We start from the raw sequence: 19,530 nt of genomic DNA, 5'->3' as shown, positions 1-19,530 counted from the left end.
CAAAATTCAAAACTCCGACTCCTCTATAGAAATCGATTAAAGAAAATTAGTAGGTACTTTTCAATGAATTTTAGTTTGTATGCTGTGAGAAGTTTCTTGTGGTACTTGTGAATAATTTTATCAACCCTTAATAAGACAGTCTAGGAAGACGAATTCACAGAATTAACTTACAGACATTGTCAGACGTCTGGTTTCTAGGGCTCTGGGCAGTTCATTATCTTTTATCTAAAGCCTCTCTGTTATCAAAGCTGAAAGGTGCATTGATTTGAATCTTCCGCTCTCAATGCTGATGAATATAGATTTAGTAGAGAGCAGCATTTGGCTCTGACATTGGGATTCTGAGTGACACACAGCAAACGTCCGGCTCCAGAAGAAAAGCGTGAGGGAGGGTTTCTGTTGGGGTTCGGTGCATAGGCACATCCACGCTGAACCAGGCGGTGGCAGCAAGGGAATGAGACAGTCCTCTTGCTGGCACGGAGCATCCCCGGGATAACTAACGGCTCTGCAAACAGGTGGGCTAATTTTCTAATGCCGTGACTAAATGGACCATATTTTGGTTACGGGGATTTCCTAAACAATTAAACAAATACTATTGGCTCCTTAAGTCATGTACCTTCCGTCCCTGCAGAAATTGTAGCATCCCCTACAGAAAGTGAAAGCATTTCTGTAGGAAGGTCACTTAAGGTGCAATTATAGCACACAGGCGGTTTTATTTTGGTGTGTTCAAGCAGCAGTTGATGCAAGACTTGGCAGCAAGGGTGTCGGTGGGGGTTTGTGCCGAGGGCTCTGAACACGTGTTGGGGACTAACTGGGTTGGAAGGCTGCACAACTGCACCTCCTCTCCTCCTCTTGTTCCGACTGGCTCAGCTGGCTCCGACCCGTGCTGCTGTCACACATGATTTCAGCACATACCGACCCTATCTGAAATGCCTTAAAAAATGTAGTTGACATAAACTGCTTAATTATTTTAACCTTAATATTTATAATAATTAGCTGCAGTGAACCATCTCAAAATTAAAACATGATACAAGGGAATAAGCAAGTTGGCGACACTAGCTTGCTTTTACCAAAATCAGAGGCAACAAGTAAACAGAGAGAAACAAAAATCTTTTTTCCTGTCCAGTAAGATCACTGATCGAGGCCAGGAAACTACTCTGTGTGTCTTTTTCTTTTTCCTCCAACAGTCTCTGTGTTAAGCTCTCCAAAAGAAATTACGCCAAATGTAGGTAGCACAACAAGGTACTGATTTTCAATACTGCCTATGAATATTTTTTTAATAGAAGTCTATTTAAAGGAAAATGCCAGCTTTATTTATGGCCCATGTGCATGTACATTTTATCCACACATACGCAGTTTAGAAAGAAACAGCTAATTCACATAGATGAATAGGTAAATTACTTGCTGAAATTCTCCAGATAGGTCTAAAGATCAATTGCATAAATCCTAAAAAAGACTAGCTCTGAGAGATTTTCAGAAAAGCTTAAAAAGATTCCTCAAATGTATTTTATAGGACAACACAAAAGGAAATGTCTGCTTGAAATCTTCATTCTAAAACACGACTCCATTTATTATGAATGTAATGCAAATATATGTAATTTTCCTATATCCAGCACAGAGAAATTAAGCAAGTAATGGAAAATCAGATTCAACTAGATCTAAGCAAATTCGCATTTACTTTAAAAGTGTATTCTCGGGTGAACAGAAACATTGTTTCCTAAGTTGAAATCAGTAAATATCAGTCAAAAAACGAGACAAATCTCAGTGTTTTCTTTTCAAAAATTACCTAATTCATACATTCTATTTTAAGTAATGTGAAGGTGTTAAAAAAAAAAAGGCTAAAAACCTGGAAATAGAACAAAATATTTATGTTGGCCAGGAACAGTCTCTCTTCCAAGGAAGCCGAGGAACGGAAAAAGATATCGTCATTGCATAAGTGCCACAAAATAAAGGCAGTGTGATTTCTAATTAATGAGAACCTGCAACTGATCTGTACTAATTCCACACCTACCCCCTTCCCCATTTTACAAAGCTGATGAACTCACTGTTTACTAAACATTTTAGAGATTAATCTCCTTCAGAGACCTCTTCTGTCTCTCCTCCCTTTTCTTGAGGGGAAAATCCTAGTGATTGCTTGCTTTTTCTGGCTAATAAATATTTAATTATTCCATGCGAGGCTTGAGCTAGAAGAACATGATATGTGATAGTAAAGGGCTCTCACTGTGTAGGTTGGTGGTTTGAATTTTACATCGAGAGACAGGTGTCTCGTCAGGAGGAAAGAAGAACTAAGCCTAAATCTTCCAAGTTCCAGGAAGTCTTCTCCATATTGGGGGACACCCTTTATTTTGCTGACCACATGGGTGTGGGGCAAACGTAGAAGGTCTGCTTGAAGATTTCTGTCAGATCAGGCCATCACTGATAAAATAGGCAGGGCAACAACTAAATAATGGAAGTTAACATGATTTAATTGCAACCGATTGCCTAACAGAGGTCCCCTCAACCTTGTGAAAATGTCATTAGCTTTGGGAACGCTGAAAGTCGGTTAGATTTTTATGCATTTAGTAATGTTACTAATAGCTATTTAGGTATGTAAACACTTCAGCAACTGAAAGTTTTAGAATTAGGTGTTTACAGAAAATGATTGCTTAAATGCTTTCCAATGTTCTTTTGTAAACAAGTGTCTCTCTGTGAACCTCACAAAACTTGCAACATGTGAGAAGGTCAACAAAGGTTCAGCAACACATCATGTTTATGTGTATAATGTCTACGTTTCAGCTCTCTGCCATCTGATGGAACTGATTAGATAATATCGGTAATATTAATGTAGTCACAAATTGTTATTATTAAAGCTGTTTGCACTGCTGAAGACTTCTTTAAAATATGCAACTGTATACATAACCTTGGCTAGTTTTACTCAAGGATATTTATCAGTGAGACAAAACCACATTAAGGCCGTGTGAGTTGTAAAGGGTAGAATATCAGACACAATAAAATGAGATCTTTAACAATGAAGCATAAGATGAGGAGAGAGAGTTCTTTTATTACAGTTCAGAAGACAGTAAAGAGTTCCCTTTCTGACTTAAGTGGTTCTCCATCTACCAACATCTAAGTAATCATTCAATGACCTAAATGTGGAGGCTACTTTAAGAAAGAGAAGTTTTGTGGGCACAAGGATAGCAGAAGATTACAGTAAAATAAAAAAAGCAAAAAGTAAAAAAAAAAATTAAGTAAAAAAGAAATAAAACGAGAAACAAACGAATGCTAAAACCCCAAAGAGGTGAAACTCCCTACTCATCTGTGGTTCGGCTTTCGATTCCCAAGAGCACGTCAGCATGTTTTTCTCCAGCTAGTATGATCCATCAACTCAACCATATCTTAGATCAGAGCACTTTTCATTGCCCATCCCCTTTCTATAGAATATTCTTGGTTTGATTTCTGGAACAGTTTACTTTGTTGCCCAGTTTAGTCATGTTATCTGTCTTGATGCTGAAAACCATACTTGGGAGTATCCTTTAGCATTTTCTGATATCCTCCTTGCAAACCAGAAAAAACAGCCCTAGTATCTTTGTAGTCAAAGACACCAAGGGGATATAAAACTTAAAATGGAAGGGGATTGATGGGATAATTTGTAGGGCATCATGAGGTAACCATACTAATTTATAAACTGTTTGGAATAAATAGGTCTATCCATCTGAAGTATAAAGCAATAGGCCTCCTTTTCTGCTAAGCTTCACTGCCGAGTGCCTACTGGAGTGTTTTCAGGTAATCTCCAAATAAAAGGGGAAGAGCTGCTTAAATGGATGAGAAAAAGAGTAAGCTCTGCACACAGTCAAGTGGCAGAAGAAAACCACAGGACCATGACTACTCGGGCAAACAGCACGGGGAGATGAAATGGAAGCAGAAGAGACATAAGGAAGGAGAGAATAATTTTCCAAACTTCAAATAGTTCAGAATTGTAACAAAAAGAAAAATGCCTATCACTTTGATGTGCATTGGTTCTAACTAAAAATGGACTTTCTCCTAGCTAGGGCTGCAGACAGAAACTCTGGCAGGAAAGGAATGGGAAATAGGCAGCTAAGTTATGCAGGGAAGTGTGGTCTTCTTCGAATGTTTTAGACTGTGGCAGGTTTTACAACAGAAAGTTAAAGCTACTTTTTCATTTAATTTTTTTTTTTCAAAATCAATATTGCCTTTTTACGTATCAGGAAAAGCCAGAATGAACACATGAAAATACGTGGAAAGGCACACTGTCTGTACTGGTATTTAATAATTTATAAGGTCTGAGTGTTTAATAACGGAATACGTGACATACTGGAGAATAATTTCCATCCTATGTCTGATCCATGTTTGTATTTGTCAGTGTTAGGCTATATGTACATGAAAGTCCATATTCCAGTGTTGCATAGGGCTGAATGCATTCCTGGTTTACAGGAACTACAAAAAAGGGATTAGACACAAGAATCGCCATTCAAATACTGCTCCCTTTGCCTATATGAAGAAAGACCCGTATACATATACTGGACATATTTTTGAAGTGTCAGAAACTACCCAGAGAGATGTCTATTAATGTGTGATACCCGTCCAACTATTCGTTTTCAATTCCACTCTTTTTTTTTTCAGGGAGCTGAGAGTTATATGGTGAGAAGATATTCCTTGTTCTGATGCGGTACCTTGTCTTGGAGGTCCTGCCATTTTGGAAAAATCAGAGATCCACCTGTAGAATTTGCTTTCTTCTACTCCCCAACCATCACGACAAACATGCCATTTTATAAAAGAAAGATACAGGTATGGTAATGCCTTTCCCTGATGGTGAGGAATCACAGAGGACATAGTGAATGGGAAAAAACAGGCAGCTGTTAAAAATTGCAAGTGCCCTGACAACACTACGGGGTTGGATTTCACCATGTTAAAGACAATCCAACTCATGCCAAGATGTGGAATTGACAGATTCTTCCGTGTCCAACAACTGACTCTCCCCCACACCTCCCGAAAGGGTCCCATTTTTCTTCTTGTAACTGACTCTGTAACTCACATTGAAGAGTGGGACTTATTGATCAGGATTTGTGCTTATTTTCTTCTGGTGGATTATCCTGGGAAGCTCTTATTTAGATAAAAGTGCTTGCTGAATGAAAAAGGGGGGTGGTCTGGATTCGAAATAAAGGCATAATGAATACAGGAAAAAAAAAAAAAGATGTATTTAGGGTAAGAGAATTCACAGCAAGATTTTTAAAGGTAGTAGCTCCTGTGGAATTCGATACATACTATCTTGCCACCTTTATCCCCAAATTCTTCTGTCATGGCTTGATTATTTTACAGGTGCCAGATATGCAGATTTGGATACCAGTTGTACTGTCTGTATTTGCTGTATTTTATCCTCCGTACTGCAAAAGGCCAATGATTTGTAGCCGAATATGGAAGTAAAATTTGATTCTGCCCAAAACACAGCTGAGAGGAAGGGAGCAATGAGCTGTGCTCTTGTTTATACAAGTAAGATAAGAAAAACTGCTTTCATTTGACAGCATGCTGTATACTGATACCATTACACTCAAGGAAGAATGCATTCCCTGCGAGTACTTTAAAGTCAGAATTTCAGACACGCAACTTGGCAATACAAACATAAGCTACAGCAAACTGTTTCATTACTTGGTCTGGCACTCCTTCTCATGCTACTAATACTGCTTTCTCGGTTGGGCAACCATAAAACTAGTTCACAAAGATCACCCCAAACTGTCTCCTGCATGCACCAACTCAGGAGAGTTTTCTGCATTTCTGGATAAGAAACTGAATGGAGGATAATGAAAATGAGGGACAGGAAGAAAACAGAAAAAGAAAACAGTGACAAAGAGCAGGCATATACAGGAACCGAGAAGAGGAATGTTAAAAGACGATGAAGTATTAAGTCTATGGCAGGATAGAGGTTCAACAGTATTATATTGTACTGGGAGCTGGGAGATGACAATATGTTAAAGTGTATTAGCCTTAATTGTAATTAACAGAAAGTTATTCCATCCTTCCCTGCTTAGGGCTGGCAGCTTGTCTCAGCCCCTTTTCTAATTTCTTGCATCTGAACTCGTGTCTGAAGCCTCTCCCTGGGGAGGCACTTAGCGCCCACTGGATCTCCACTGAAAAGTCTCTATTTTCTTCTCCCTAAGCAGAACAAAAGCTCACAGTTATACTTCTGTTCTTACCTCTGGTGTCATGAACTATCAGATTTAGACACAGGCACTTCATGCCCACAGTCCATACAGAGCTTGAAACATTACTTAATGAGGTACGAGTGGCCTCAGGAGTCACAACCTCATCGACTGGTACTGGTAGAGTAGAAGAAAAGCCATTTCACTGCAATGATGATTCCAGGAGAGGAGCCTGGTCAAGACCATCCTCTCATGTGTGATTACAGGTGACCAGCTCACCAGCTGCTTAAGATGAGGGCAAGAATTAGCAGCTTGCCTTGCTACAATCTGTAAGGTGAGGAGCTGCTGCAGTCTCCCTCGGTGTTTTGGAGAGGACCCGTCAGCCCCAGGGGCAGGCGCAGTGCCCATCCTGGCTGGCTGCTGACCACCCTGCGTGGGCAGTGGGGCTGGTGCCCAGGGCTGTGCTGAGCCTCGCTGCGTACTCCCATCCGGTTTCTTTTCTCTCGGGTTTCCCCTAATAGGGATGGGTCTGATTGAGCTGGTGCCTGCCACGAGCAAATACCGAGCCTGTAAGTCTCCCCTCCATGACAGTGTCTGCCACCACCCTGCTGAATGTTCCTGCACTCCTGCCCCATTACCGGCGGGTTGTTACTCTTGGCTATTGCACTCACCTGGGCTGGCAGCCTGGTGCCCACGGTGCCTCATCCCCCTTTCGCCACAGATAGGTTGATACCCTTATCAGCCCTCTCACAAGCTTTGAAGGTAATTGTTCCCCTCCTCCCTCCAATTTTAAATGTAATTGCCGTAACTAACTTGGTATTGCAACTTGGATAGGGATAGCAATAAAAATCACTATATGGAAGCAGGAGGTAAACTTGAAGGGTAAGCAGGCTGAATTTGCCAACTTTTGACACTTTATGCCCTCGTAAATTGGCTCACTAGCATTATACATTTTATAATTGTTGTAAAACACATTCAGGAAGGCTTTTAGGCTCTGCTTATTATGACACATTGGAACACCACTTTGGCACCACTATCACACTGTATTATATATTGGATATATAACTAATGATTATGCAAAAGAAGGTTATTCATGACTTTTAGTCAATTCTTCATTAGTAAGATGGCTTTGTTATGCATAATAATAGACCAAATGGTTATCCTGAGGCATCATTATCCGTTACTTGCACAACTTGGATCTAAATTCCAAGAAGGACCATCCATAACAGCAAATGGGAAATTAACACAAGAAGTTAACGGCCATTGAAAATTTTGTCTTCTTTTGAAGCTTAGATCATATTTTTAAATGGAATCAAAATGAAGGACATCATGGCAAAATATGATAAAAAATTATTTAAAGAGCCAAAAATCTAACACTACCTGTAAAGTGAAGGAACATTTGTTAGGAGAACCCTTGCACAGCATTTGAAAGCACAAATACTAAGATTTATTCCTTTTGATGTTACTGAAAGGTGAGAAATACCGTATAGAAAAGGTAAGAATTAATTGGAAGAACATCTGGAGGATGTTGCAAAAGCATTTGCAGGCATGTCTGTGAAAGAATATGCCTAGAAAGTACCTGAAATTGTTCACTCCCAGCTTTTTTGTGAAGTTTCTCAGTGCTGTGTTGAACTAGTTATTACGACCAGGGGCAACATACTTTAATTAGCTTTGATTTTTGTTACCTAGTATATTCAGTGCATTTGAAAGATGATGGATTGAGACTCTGGAGCAGGAGATCCTCTCTCCATCTTTCTGTGAACAAAGTACAGACCTGCTCTCCTGTCAATGCCAAAGCCTTCCAAGCACCCAGAGCAGTCAATTCCTGGTAGTATTGTTCACTTTGATACAGAAACATCATACATAAATGTTGCTCTGGGAAAGTAACTGAAATTGGAAGGAAAAAAATAAATGGCTTGTATCAGTCAGAGACCTCACCATAGTAGAACAGAGACGTGGGCAAAAAATTTCCATTTTAAAGTGTTAATTTGGAGTGAATAGAAAGAAGGTAGCAAGGAAAATAATGCTATCCACAACTACTACATTGCAAACACTACCAAATCAAAATACTGAAAATTTCAGGAAATAAGACCATAAATAAAGAATGCCATTTCTGTCACCTTGACTGACCACTTGCATAACACCAGCCAAAAGCAGCCTAACTCACAATTCCTGTGCAGAGCCTACAACTCTGCGTCAGGTTAAAATGTATTCAAGTGATGGAAAATCCATCTCATGTGCAGGTAAGCTGCTCTGAAGGTTAGACGCACTGTTAAACCCTTTTCCCATACCTTTAGTGAGAATTTCCTTGTCAGGAATTTCCTTAGCTTCCATGCTACAGGGGATTTCATTGGGGTGGGGTTTTTTCTAGATTAAAAAGGGATCAGCTATCAGAAATCTTTTCACTATTTAAGCTGTGCTCACCTCCTAACCTTTTTTTTTTTTTTGCAGGCGGGGAGGGGATAAACTGAATAGCTTAAGTCCTAAGCTGCTTAAGAGTTTCTAAGCCTCTTACGGTATGGGATGTTTTCTAAACACTAAACTCTTTTGCAGTTTTTTTTCTGACTAAACTCCAAATATTCACATACTTTCTGAAATACAGATGACAAAACCAGACACAGTGTTCCACTAACTACTTCCCTTATACATTTTACAGAAGAAACAGGACTACCTGGTCCCTACAATCTTGCAGTAGACTAATTGCCCTGCTTCCCCGAGGACTTAATTTGACTCTCAGCTAATGGGGTGAGCCTTTGTACTGGGTTCTCATCTTTAGTCACTTCTAGTAAGTCTCATTGATTTGGGCCTAGATAATTAGTATGAACTCTGGGCAAAGCACAGACAAGTTATGCAGGAAACAACACCCTCCCCCCTCACCCCCCTCACCCTGACACCCACCCTCCCCCCAAAAAGACAAGTAAATTCAAGAGTATCCTGAAAGAAGACTTTTATCCTCTTTTCTGCTAAGTGCCAGAGACCCCAGAGTTAAGATTCTGGGAAGCTATTTAGCTGTCTCACTTGGATCATGATACTATCATAGTGTGTTTCAGATAAGCATTTTAAAGAATTAGCCCTTCAGGAGTTTTTTGTTGGTGGATTGCTGTATTGACAGTGTGTTGTCACAGTGTGTGACAAAAGATGCTAAAAAATACTACACGTAGAATAGTACAATATATTTTTGAGCAAGCATTGAATAAACATCATTGTTCAACGAAGGCAGAAACTCCATGGGATAATGCTTCTCCTGTAACAGCGATCCAAAGCATGTGAAAAATGAAGAGATGCTAAAAAGCAAAGAATGAGAGAGGCAATATTGTTGGCAAAAAAAAACCCAAAAAGATTAAAAACTCATCTATCAAAATATTTTTAGATTGTTTCTTTACAAGAGCAAATGATTATATGAGACAATGAGATTAGAGCCATCCATTAGCCTACGCCGAACACAAGGCTGCTGAGACATACTATTCCCTACTTACTTACACATTCAGAGGCTGCCAGGCCGGCCACTGCGCTTTTGCCTTGATGACTGTTAAAACCTCATCGCTCTGTGAAGAGACACAAAACGAGAAAGCCATTGGAACAATTTTACAGTGAGAGTAATATGATTTACAGCAAAAAGTAAGAGGTAAATTCTGACTATGAGAAACATACTGTGTCCTTTTTGTTGTCTGAGCACCTCGTGCCCTCAAGCTGCGCAGGTTCCTCAAGGGGCCTGTATGAACGCAGGAGGCCAGAGCAGCAAGCAAAGGTAGTCAGACCTTGGGCACAGTCTCTTTCCCTTCTGCAGGAACTGAAGTGCGGTTAAAACACCAGCAGCAGCTCACAGACCGTGCTGTTTTGCATCGTGAGCTGAAGGGAAAGCTTTCACAGTGGTGCAATGTGCTGGCAGGTATAAACAAGGAGAAGACCTTTGCACTGGGGAAATACCCCAAACCAATATGGCCAAACTGAGTTTGTTCTGGTAACTCTATCACAGAAAGACAACTGTGCTGTATCCCGGGCTGTTAGTCCACGTGTAGCAGTTTATTAGCAAAAAGTACATCTCGGGCTGTTGATTTTGTGACTCTGACAATCCTCGTGGCCTGAGGAACTTACCAGGCTAAAGCAAGCAAAGGCAGAAGAATTGCCCTCAATGTGTTACAGCTCCATGGGCCAAGAGGTGGGCAAAAACTAGAGGCTGCTGCTCTAGGCAATCTAACGCACCCTGTGAACATGTCTGATATATTATATATCACCATCGTATATGTAAGGATGTAAAGAGTCCATGGTGGATGCACTACAGTCTCCTCCAAGTAAAGCCATTGATAACACTTTCTCTTTGCTCTCCATTTACTCACGTAAAAATTACGGGGTGAAATATAACACCCACTGTGGAAGCCCACAGTGTGGCAAAGCATTGTACAAAGATTATTTCCTAAAGTCTGTAGGAATTCCTGCATCAGCATTTCTAAACTTTATATTGGTACAATAAACCCAGGACAAAGGCAGGAGGCCGTTAACAAGGCTCTGATGCTCAAAAGACATCTATCACTTTTTTAGAAGCGTTTTCTGCATCTCCCTTAGGAATCCACCGCAGTAATTCGCCTTAGAGGAAGACAAGTTCACAACTCACTCACATGATTTCTAATGCCTTTTAAAAATATTTCCCAATTAGACTAAGAAACCCACCTCATACATTACCAGTAATTGACACTTCCAACAGAGCTGACCTTTCAGTTTAGTGATAATAGTGCAATTTCCTGCTTGATAGCAAGAGTTCTGATGCCCCAGACCAGCTCTAGTCCATATACACCCCTGTTTAAAGAAAGCAATATTCACTGGTTGTTCCTATCACTCTCAATGTTTTCTGACTCCCTCTTTTTACCAAAGCAAGGTAATTACAGCGCTGATGGGCCCTCTCTGTAACACAAAAGGTTTTCAGTCTGAGGAATACATATGTGACATGACCTCTCCCTCAACCTGAGTGGATGGATAAGCCATTTCTTGAAAGTCCTTTTTAAGAATACAGACGCTTAGCCAAAGCCTATACTACATTAAACGTCCTGAGCTAATATCACTGGAAGTCTGACTCTATAAATGCAAGTAAGTATAAAAAGATTTAATCAAACTCCCATACTACTAATGTAGTTGGAAGAAAAAGAATTTTAGGATGAAAGGGAGCAATCAAACAGCACTCAGCAGAGCCATGCCAGCAGGCGGATTCAGCGGGGCAGGCCCTGGGTGAGGAGCAGCAGGCTGAGCCGCCAGCACAGCCCTCTGCCAGCCTCCCCGCTGGGCTGGGCGGCACCGTGCACGAGAGATGCATCACGTCCAGGTTCATCTACGGCAACCTTCTTCTTACCTCCATGCCTTCAAAAGTGGAAGAGGCGGCTTTCCCCCCAAAGTGATTTAAAAGGAAAATGATTAAATGAAGGTAAAAGTCTGAAGTTAAAAGACATTACTCGTCTTTCCCTGTCAATGGAATTTGCCCTAATTTTTAATTTTCCTTCTTTCAACATCCTGAGACTCTCCAGCTAGACTATCTTCATTTACTTGCCTTGAGAACACATTTGCATTCAAAATTATTAACTGTGTATTTTACGTCCCGAAGAAAGTCTGTTATAAGCATAGACGGTTGTGTTTATTAAAATAATACACTACTTATCTAATAGAAGCCAGTAATTATGTCAGTAACATCCAAATCACTCATGTCTGAAAGCACTTTAACACGTGCTATTCAAATTAGAAACACATACCAAGAGTGGATGAACTATGATTAATAGCTTAGTAGTAAGTGCAGAGGGAAGGAAATACGGAAGAGAGCATGGTGCATTCCAACATCCCCAAATTTTTAAGGGAGGTGAAAAATCAGATGCAAGAGCTGAATTCATGGCCACTTCCTGAACAGTAACCAAAATAAAAAGATGGAGAATCCAGTGTTCTGTTGGGCCTGGAATGAAAACACACATTTTTGGTACCTAGAGCTCCTAGACAATTACACAAGATCAAGTTGCAACTTGAATGAAATCATTGTTATTCCAGACTGATATTCTAATTGTGCAGTCATCTCCACCATGCAGATTTGTAATATTTCTAATTTTAAAAAAAATTTTTAAAATGTAACCCCTACACTGTTATTAATGCCAGTGTATATTTACTTCTACATGCACTCATAGACAGGTACCTCAGTAGACATTTTGTACACTAAAGAGTTTTCCTTGGACAAGTGTTTATGTTGAGAAGATAAAATCCTGGAAAACAATACAGCAAATTCTGCTTGCCACCTCCTTGGGTCTGTGGGGCTGTTGCCACGTGAGGTCCGGCTGCCAGGCTTTGTGCCAGCCCGGGGAGCCCAGCTCCACTCACCACTCGTGGTGCCACCAGCCTTCATCTCCCCAGCCTCCTGCAGGGAGCAGGTTTGGGGAGTTCCTCCAGAAAAGCGGCCACCTTTCCCTGCCTCCAGCCTCTCCAGCTGACCTCCGCATTTTTAAGGGAATGTGATAAACTTAAACAGCCCAGGCAAACAGATGTTATCCACCGCACAAATTCACAGCCTTGTAAACAATCTGAAGATAGAGAGCAATCTATAGAAACGATAGAGTACTTGGATTTGCTGGCCAATCACTTTAGCTATAATCATTGGCAGATGGTAGAAACTGAGAGGATATGAAATGCCTGAAGAGAAACCCATAAATTAATAATATACAACTAGTTGATATAACCCAACTGCCTTGAATAACCCAATTGCACAGACTTTACAGTAGAGGCATAAAACACCACATACTTTAATTTTGATGAATTTTAGTTGATATTTTCTTAGGGCTTGCTCTATTACATTTGTACCCGTTTTTCTCTCCTTTTCATAGTCCCAAAGTTTTGCTTTGATTTTTGAAGTAAACACACTCTCAAATTCACATCAAAATATAGTAAAAAGAACAAGGATGTTTCACTGTTGTATGTTGCAAGTTGTCTTATCATCATCATTTATGTATTTGGCTGGGAAGCAATGATTCCCAAGTATTGAAACTGTTAGATTTTGAAAAAGAAAACTAGATCATTTGCACACTGATGGAGTGTCAAAATGTTACAATGTCAGAACAAGTTAACGGGAAGGGCACCGATGCCCTTGTGTGGAGCTGCTGAAAATCCTTTAGGTAAAGTCTGATCCACACCTCTTCCAACAACAAAAGGAAAAAATAAAAGGGAAAAAAACTGTCAAGCCTATGTTATGCCTCTGTGCATGTGGAAGTTGTCAAGGAGCGAATTTGGGACTACCTGTCAGTCGTTACAGAGAGGCACAAAAGGAAAGCTGCTACCCTCTTTCCTTTTCACATTTAAGAGGGTTTCCTCCTTGAGTACAGATCACAGAAATGATACTTGGGAATCTGCAATTGAGTTCTTGCTCAGTTTCTTTTGGGCATATTGATATCACACAATGGAGTACAGGTATGAAATTCTCCCTTGAGGGTGGTAAGGGTGCGCGGCACCGTGCTGCTCCGCCGGTCAGCCCTGGCACAACGCATTCGCACGCGGCCAGCTCCTTATGGGATCAATATGCCCTACTCCTCGGCAACTTGCCTGCACTGGTGTGTCTGCCTCCATTTGTGTGAAAATGTGCTGATATTGATGCAGCACCTCTGCTACACCTAGAAGTAGGAAGTAGCGATTTAATAATTAAATTAGTATAAGCTCTCAGGAGTCTTTATCCCTCTGAAAAGAGTGGTTAGGCATAATCATTTACAAAACTTGGTATAAAATCTTTGTAGAGCCTACTGAAGCTTCATCTTCAATTTCAGTTATTAGTTCAATTATATTATTTCAGTTTCTAGTTGAATGACCCCTTCTCTACATGTTTAAAGCTTGCTCAAAATGTCCAGTGAAGCCAAAGTATTTTCTAGATTGACTTCAATATTTTTTGGATTGTGGCCTAAAGTAGAACACGCAAAAATAGCAAACAATTATCCTTTTCTCCAGATCCGCTTTCTACATTCGTGCTTCAAGCTGGGGTCAGGTATTTAAGCCAATAGCTGTTCCCTATGAAAGTACTGTCCTCCAGAAAGTCCTCCAAATAGCATGATTTTAAAAAGTTGATAATGTCGTTCTAATACAGACAGCCTTACTGACATTCTGAGGTTGGTAAAAATTAATAATTTTCTTTACATCCAGTTGTTCCTGCAAAGTACAAATGAAGCCACACAGAGAATAAAGTCATTAAATGGCAACAAATAGAACCCCTTGGTATGAAACCACTGCTAAATTAGATCGTTTCTCTGTGCACTTTACAAAAGATTAAAAACGTTTCCTCATCTTCAAGAAAAGAAAGTGGGACATAGCTGAAAAAGCAGCATTGAAGATAGAATTTGATTTGAAGTCTTTCTCAACCAAAGGGATTTAAAACAACTTGTTTAAAGGGTAACATCCATTAAAACATAATGAAAGCTTTCAGCAAAAGTTTAAAGTCTCATCTGAATACCTGTAGAATAAAAGAGAGATTAGTAGGATCTGGAAAGCCACGTAAACTATTTCCTGTGCTCCTGCGGCTTTTTGGTAACCAACGTGATTAGTATCTTTTTCGTACTGGAAGTTATTTTTATAAGTAATTTTTATTACTATTTTTTTATGTGTGCCAAATAACATTAAAAAATATTACTGTGCAGATCACTTAGCACTTCATGATAGTGATTTGATTTGGTTCAGCTAAACAAATGACAGTGTATTATCTGACATCAAAATCAGAGTCAGAGTCAACGAACTGTGGGAATGAAAAACACCTGTTTTGAACCAGAGCTTAATTTCACTCATTTCACACTGTCACTATTTGGCATTCATTCGATAGTTTTAGAACAGAGAATACTTAATTTCTTCCACAACATTCATCCTCATAATATCTGAATGCCTCTCTATCCACAGTGGACTTATTATCACAAGATTCTTAGAAAGTAGAAAAAGCAACATTATCCCAAATTCACAGATGATGAATCGAGTGTCTTCTGGAAATAAACCTACATATCCGAGTTTTAAGATAGCATCTCCACTGAAGGATCATCCTTTCCCTCAAAAAATATTTTTTTATTGAAGGAGAAAGAGATAAGGTGAGAATGAAAAAGTATAATGTGCAGTATGCTTTCTGTGGGGAATCAAATGCTATGAAAATGAGAATGATATAGCGCTTTGGAGGGATAGTCGGGTGCTCTTAAAAGCTGATCCATCTTCTATGATGAGTATAAATAGACCTTATTCCACCTCCATCCTATGTAGACACACAAAAATCATTTTAGGACGTGAAAAGCGTGCGTTCAGTATCCCTGACTTCTTCAGTTCATGCAAATAGTTTCAGGCTAACAAAAGCCTTCAAAACCCCAAATTTTGGCTCCTTGTTGCTACATACGCTGTATAGTTAGATGTCTTGTTGCAGAGTGATGTTAGAAGGAAACATTTAAGAGAAGATACAAACATCTGCTTGCATGCTGTGGGCAGCCAGGTAGTCTACAAGGAAACCCGAAGACTGAGCACCGAAGACAAGAGGCTGCTATAGTTATTCCTCTTGTGGGTTTAGGTACCTCACTCATTACTGAAAGGATGTGTTCACGTGGGGCTGTCAGCATGAAGCATGAAGAATTCAGCTGCAGCAATGGATGTGCCAGAATATACGTTAGAAGTCCAGAGTACAAGAAAAAAAAAAGTATTACTTTACCCCAATAAAAATGCACACTTTCGCTCCCGGTTGAGAGAAAAATAAAGACCAATTTTGTCTTTAAAGTGGTAACTAACACAAAATATCTGGTTATTTGATACTGAACACATTAACGGACATCCATGGATACTAGTTGAAATACGGCATGTTTTCTCCTGGGCGATAAAAACTGTAGACATCTTGCCTACCTCAGTTTTACAGATGTGTTTGAATAAAAAGGGGACACTGATGTAGGCACATTACTGAAACGTGTAAAAACTTTAAAAGAAAGAGGAAGTAGTTGCCTGCTTTGTGGCAATAAAAGATTTCTGGGATAAAAGGAGCTACATACAGCTTTATTTGCTGTGGAGTTCATCTTCATGTAAATATACACATTCGTTTTATAGCAACTGTGAACGTGATCTCCTGTAACGCACTCTGAACGGGCACGTTTTATTAACTCCATAAGCAATTGGCCTGCCTTGAGTCTGCCCAGGTTTCTGAGGATTTCTTGTTTATCTGGGGCACGTCAGATGTTTCCCACAGCGATTAGCATGGCCATTACAAAACCTTACTTGCACCGCTGCTATCGTGAGCTGGTGATACATCATGCAACTCATCTACTTTCCTGTGGGTGCAGCCAAAGAGGTTGCCGAAGTTGCCCCAAGCCTCAGAGCTGAGATGCAGTTCTTTTGAACATGCAGACACTCTTTGATGAAAGAAGGTGCAGAAGCTGTTTTCTTCCAGTTCATAAAAAAGAACGTTTTTTAAAAGGTTAAGCTTTTAGTCACAAATTACTTCGTTTGGAAGGGAAAAAAGCGCCCATAATTAAAGATAAAGACTTATCTCTACTATTTGATGACAGCTAAATTCTGTTTAATTCTATGACTGACTTAGATTCAGGCAGATTATACTTAAAGCCAGTAGCACAGATTTGGGGTTACTTTAAGCAACAGTAAAAATACTTTTCAGTCAGTGGAATTATACCAGGATTGTGTTTGCCTATTTTATTTTGACTTGTCTATGTTTATGACAGCGATTTTGTGGCAGCTGAGAAAACCATGCATATTACAAGATATGTAAATATGCCTGAATGGAATTCATTATTTGATCACAGTACATACAAATTCAATATTTCCCTGTACAAACAGTCATTTCTTTAATTAAAAAGACTTATTTATTTCCTTAAAAAAAAAAATAGTTAATGACATTTCAGAGAATAAAAAATCTGTGTTTTTCAGTTGACCAAATATGAAAGTTTGGGGGAATTTCCAGGTTTTTAATAAAATCCACTCAATTACAAAAGCACAATTTCACAGCTGAGGTAGATAAAGAAATACTGTTGGGGTGCAGCTGAAGACAAATGGAAGAAAAGATGAGGATTTAAATCCAATCCTGAATTGTTACTGTCTGAACAGGTCTCGTTTCAGGAGAGCAAGTAACGCAGTGCTTCAGACAGTCCCAGCTTAACTGCCATGCTGTACAGGAAAGCTTTCCTAAATTGGATACTTACCGATTTTTTATTCACTTTTACAAAGAAAAACCCCCCTGTTAGATAATCAGGCTGAGAATTTTCCCAAACTACGGATATTGTCCATATTTTCCAGAAAACATGGAAATATGTGTTAAAACTACAGTTTCAGGATGGTGACTGCACAGATGCTAACTGACAATGCACGTTTAAAAAAAAGCTTTTAGAAGGGAATTATAGGAATTGTAATTCCTGATTTTGTCAAAAATTACTAGGATGGGATGCAAAAAGAAGTATGTTCATTGTTACTCTTAGCATACATCCCAAAAGCCCTGATTCGCTTTGCTTTAAAAACCTTCTGCATTACTCGTCCCACAGGGTTTTCTTTCAATGAAGTGGTTGTTTCAGGAGGGGAATGTAGGCTGAAATTAATAACAGAACTGTTGCTAATGGCAACAGTGAAAATCATATGCTTTATTTTATTTCCATTAAGGTGCAGTTACATAATCTAGGGTGTCCCAATAAAGCAGTAATTCATTTTTGCATAGTATAAAGCTTAGCAGTGTGTGTTAACGAGCCCTAGGTATGCTCTGAGTATTTGAGCTCTCATTTTCTGTGGCTGAGCAGATTCTGCAGGAAAAGAGTCTCCCTTGTGAACTCACTTCTTGATCACGTGTTGATTTTCTACTGCACATTTTGCTTCATTCTACATAGAGTGCTTTGCTGTCTTTAGGACTACAGAAACATTTTGGGATCCTACATTACTTTGCCAAAAACAAGGGAAGATCTTTTTACTACACTTAGGACTGGCTATTTCTTAAAGTAGGGGATTAAACTAGATTTTGAAGCTGACAGTAAGTGGTGTAATTCCCACCCTCTGCTTAATAGGTTTATTCAATGCATATCCCTTTTGTCCTCCTTCTGTCTTAACTTTCCCAATTTCATCAATCCTTTAGACTAACCTAGCCTTTAAACCTATATCTAAGCGCTATAAACCTACTGTTATTTTAAACTTACAAATGATCTGGAAACGGTGAGCACACCAGAAAAGAAATGGGGAAAAAACCCCTCACACCGAAACCCAATCCAACACACCAAGGCATTCTGTGTATAGCAAAGCAGATGTATGCAACCAAAAGACAACCTGCAAGCAGCCAGACAAAGACTGCATTCACGAGATAATGATAAAAGTGTTTTAAAGCACTAGGTTCACTCGTCAGATTCACATTTGGGTAACTACAGCATTTTTTGCTCAGGATCCTTCAAATGGTTTCAAAACAGTCAGGGATGAAAGCATTGAGACTGGTTTGTGGGCATGCTACAAATAAGTGAGTTTCAACTGCTTAAATATCGGCAGGAAACCTCAGGAGAAGGCTGGGTCTGCTCTGAGGAACAGCACAGAACAATTCTGTCTTCTGGCAAATGCTGGCAGTAAGACTCCAGGTATCACGGTTATTCATCCTGCTGCTTCTCTCAGACATTAGCCAACGTAGTAGCTTGAATGGAGGGGAAATAATTATTCGGATAATAGGAAGTCATTTTAAATAAGACCAGCAAATCAGCTCAGGAGGTGAGCTTTCCTGACTTTTGATAGCATTTTGATAAATCAATGTCAGGTGGTTGGTTTTTTTTTCATTCAGAATATACAGTATAAATATTCTAAATGTGTTTTAACTGCTGCACAGAGGCAATCACAACAGCTTAATTTCCCATCAAGTAAAGATGTTGTTCCTAAACCTCCCTTTACCATTCCTCCCCCCCCCCCCCCAAAAAAAATAACCACCTCACCAAAAAACCCAATGAAAAACATAGCCTTTAAACAAATTAAGGAATTGAGGATGCTATCATGAATTATATTTCCTGTAATATGGAAAGGAGAATTCCTTTAGAGAAAGCAATTTCACATCTTTTTGTTCCCCCACACACTTTCAGCCATTGCCATGACAAACAGATGTCGCCCTTGTGGACCATTTCTCCGGCACTCGGTGGTCTCATGTTTTATGCTTTGACATTAACCTGTCTCAGAATTTAATGACCAAAACACACTAGTCTCAGGTTTTGGATAAAGTAATCTCTATCTCTGACAGGACTTACGAGAGCAGGATTTTAAGAAGAAAGTCAGAGATTTCTCCAAGGTGTGGAGATGTCGCCTTTTTTCCCCAGCAGGGGCTGCCTTTACTACCTCCTTTCCTTGCAACTCCCTTCCCTTTGAAAAGCAGCTCAGTCTACGACGTGTGACTGAGAGGACTATCTACGTAGTCCTCCACCGAGAGTGG

General features: G+C 39.7%; 1 protein-coding gene across 1 annotated transcript in view; it reads right to left on the bottom strand.

The window, feature by feature from the left end:
- SPON1 (spondin 1) overlaps nucleotides 1–19,530 on the bottom strand; it is a gene marked incomplete at both ends in the record, with an annotated part of 195,472 nt that overhangs the window by 19,561 nt on the left and 156,381 nt on the right. Inside the window, one exon of the mRNA XM_082484960.1 lies at nucleotides 9,612–9,676. Within this exon, the coding sequence (XP_082341086.1) occupies nucleotides 9,612–9,676 (65 nt within the window). The remainder of the gene's footprint in view (nucleotides 1–9,611; nucleotides 9,677–19,530) is intronic.

The sequence above is a fragment of the Vanellus vanellus genome, assembly GCF_965231255.1.
Source record: "Vanellus vanellus genome assembly, chromosome: 6".
In the NCBI taxonomy this organism is placed as follows: Eukaryota; Metazoa; Chordata; class Aves; order Charadriiformes; family Charadriidae; genus Vanellus; species Vanellus vanellus.
Note: the sequence above shows the minus strand (reverse complement) of the source record. Positions and strands in the feature narration are given on the sequence as shown.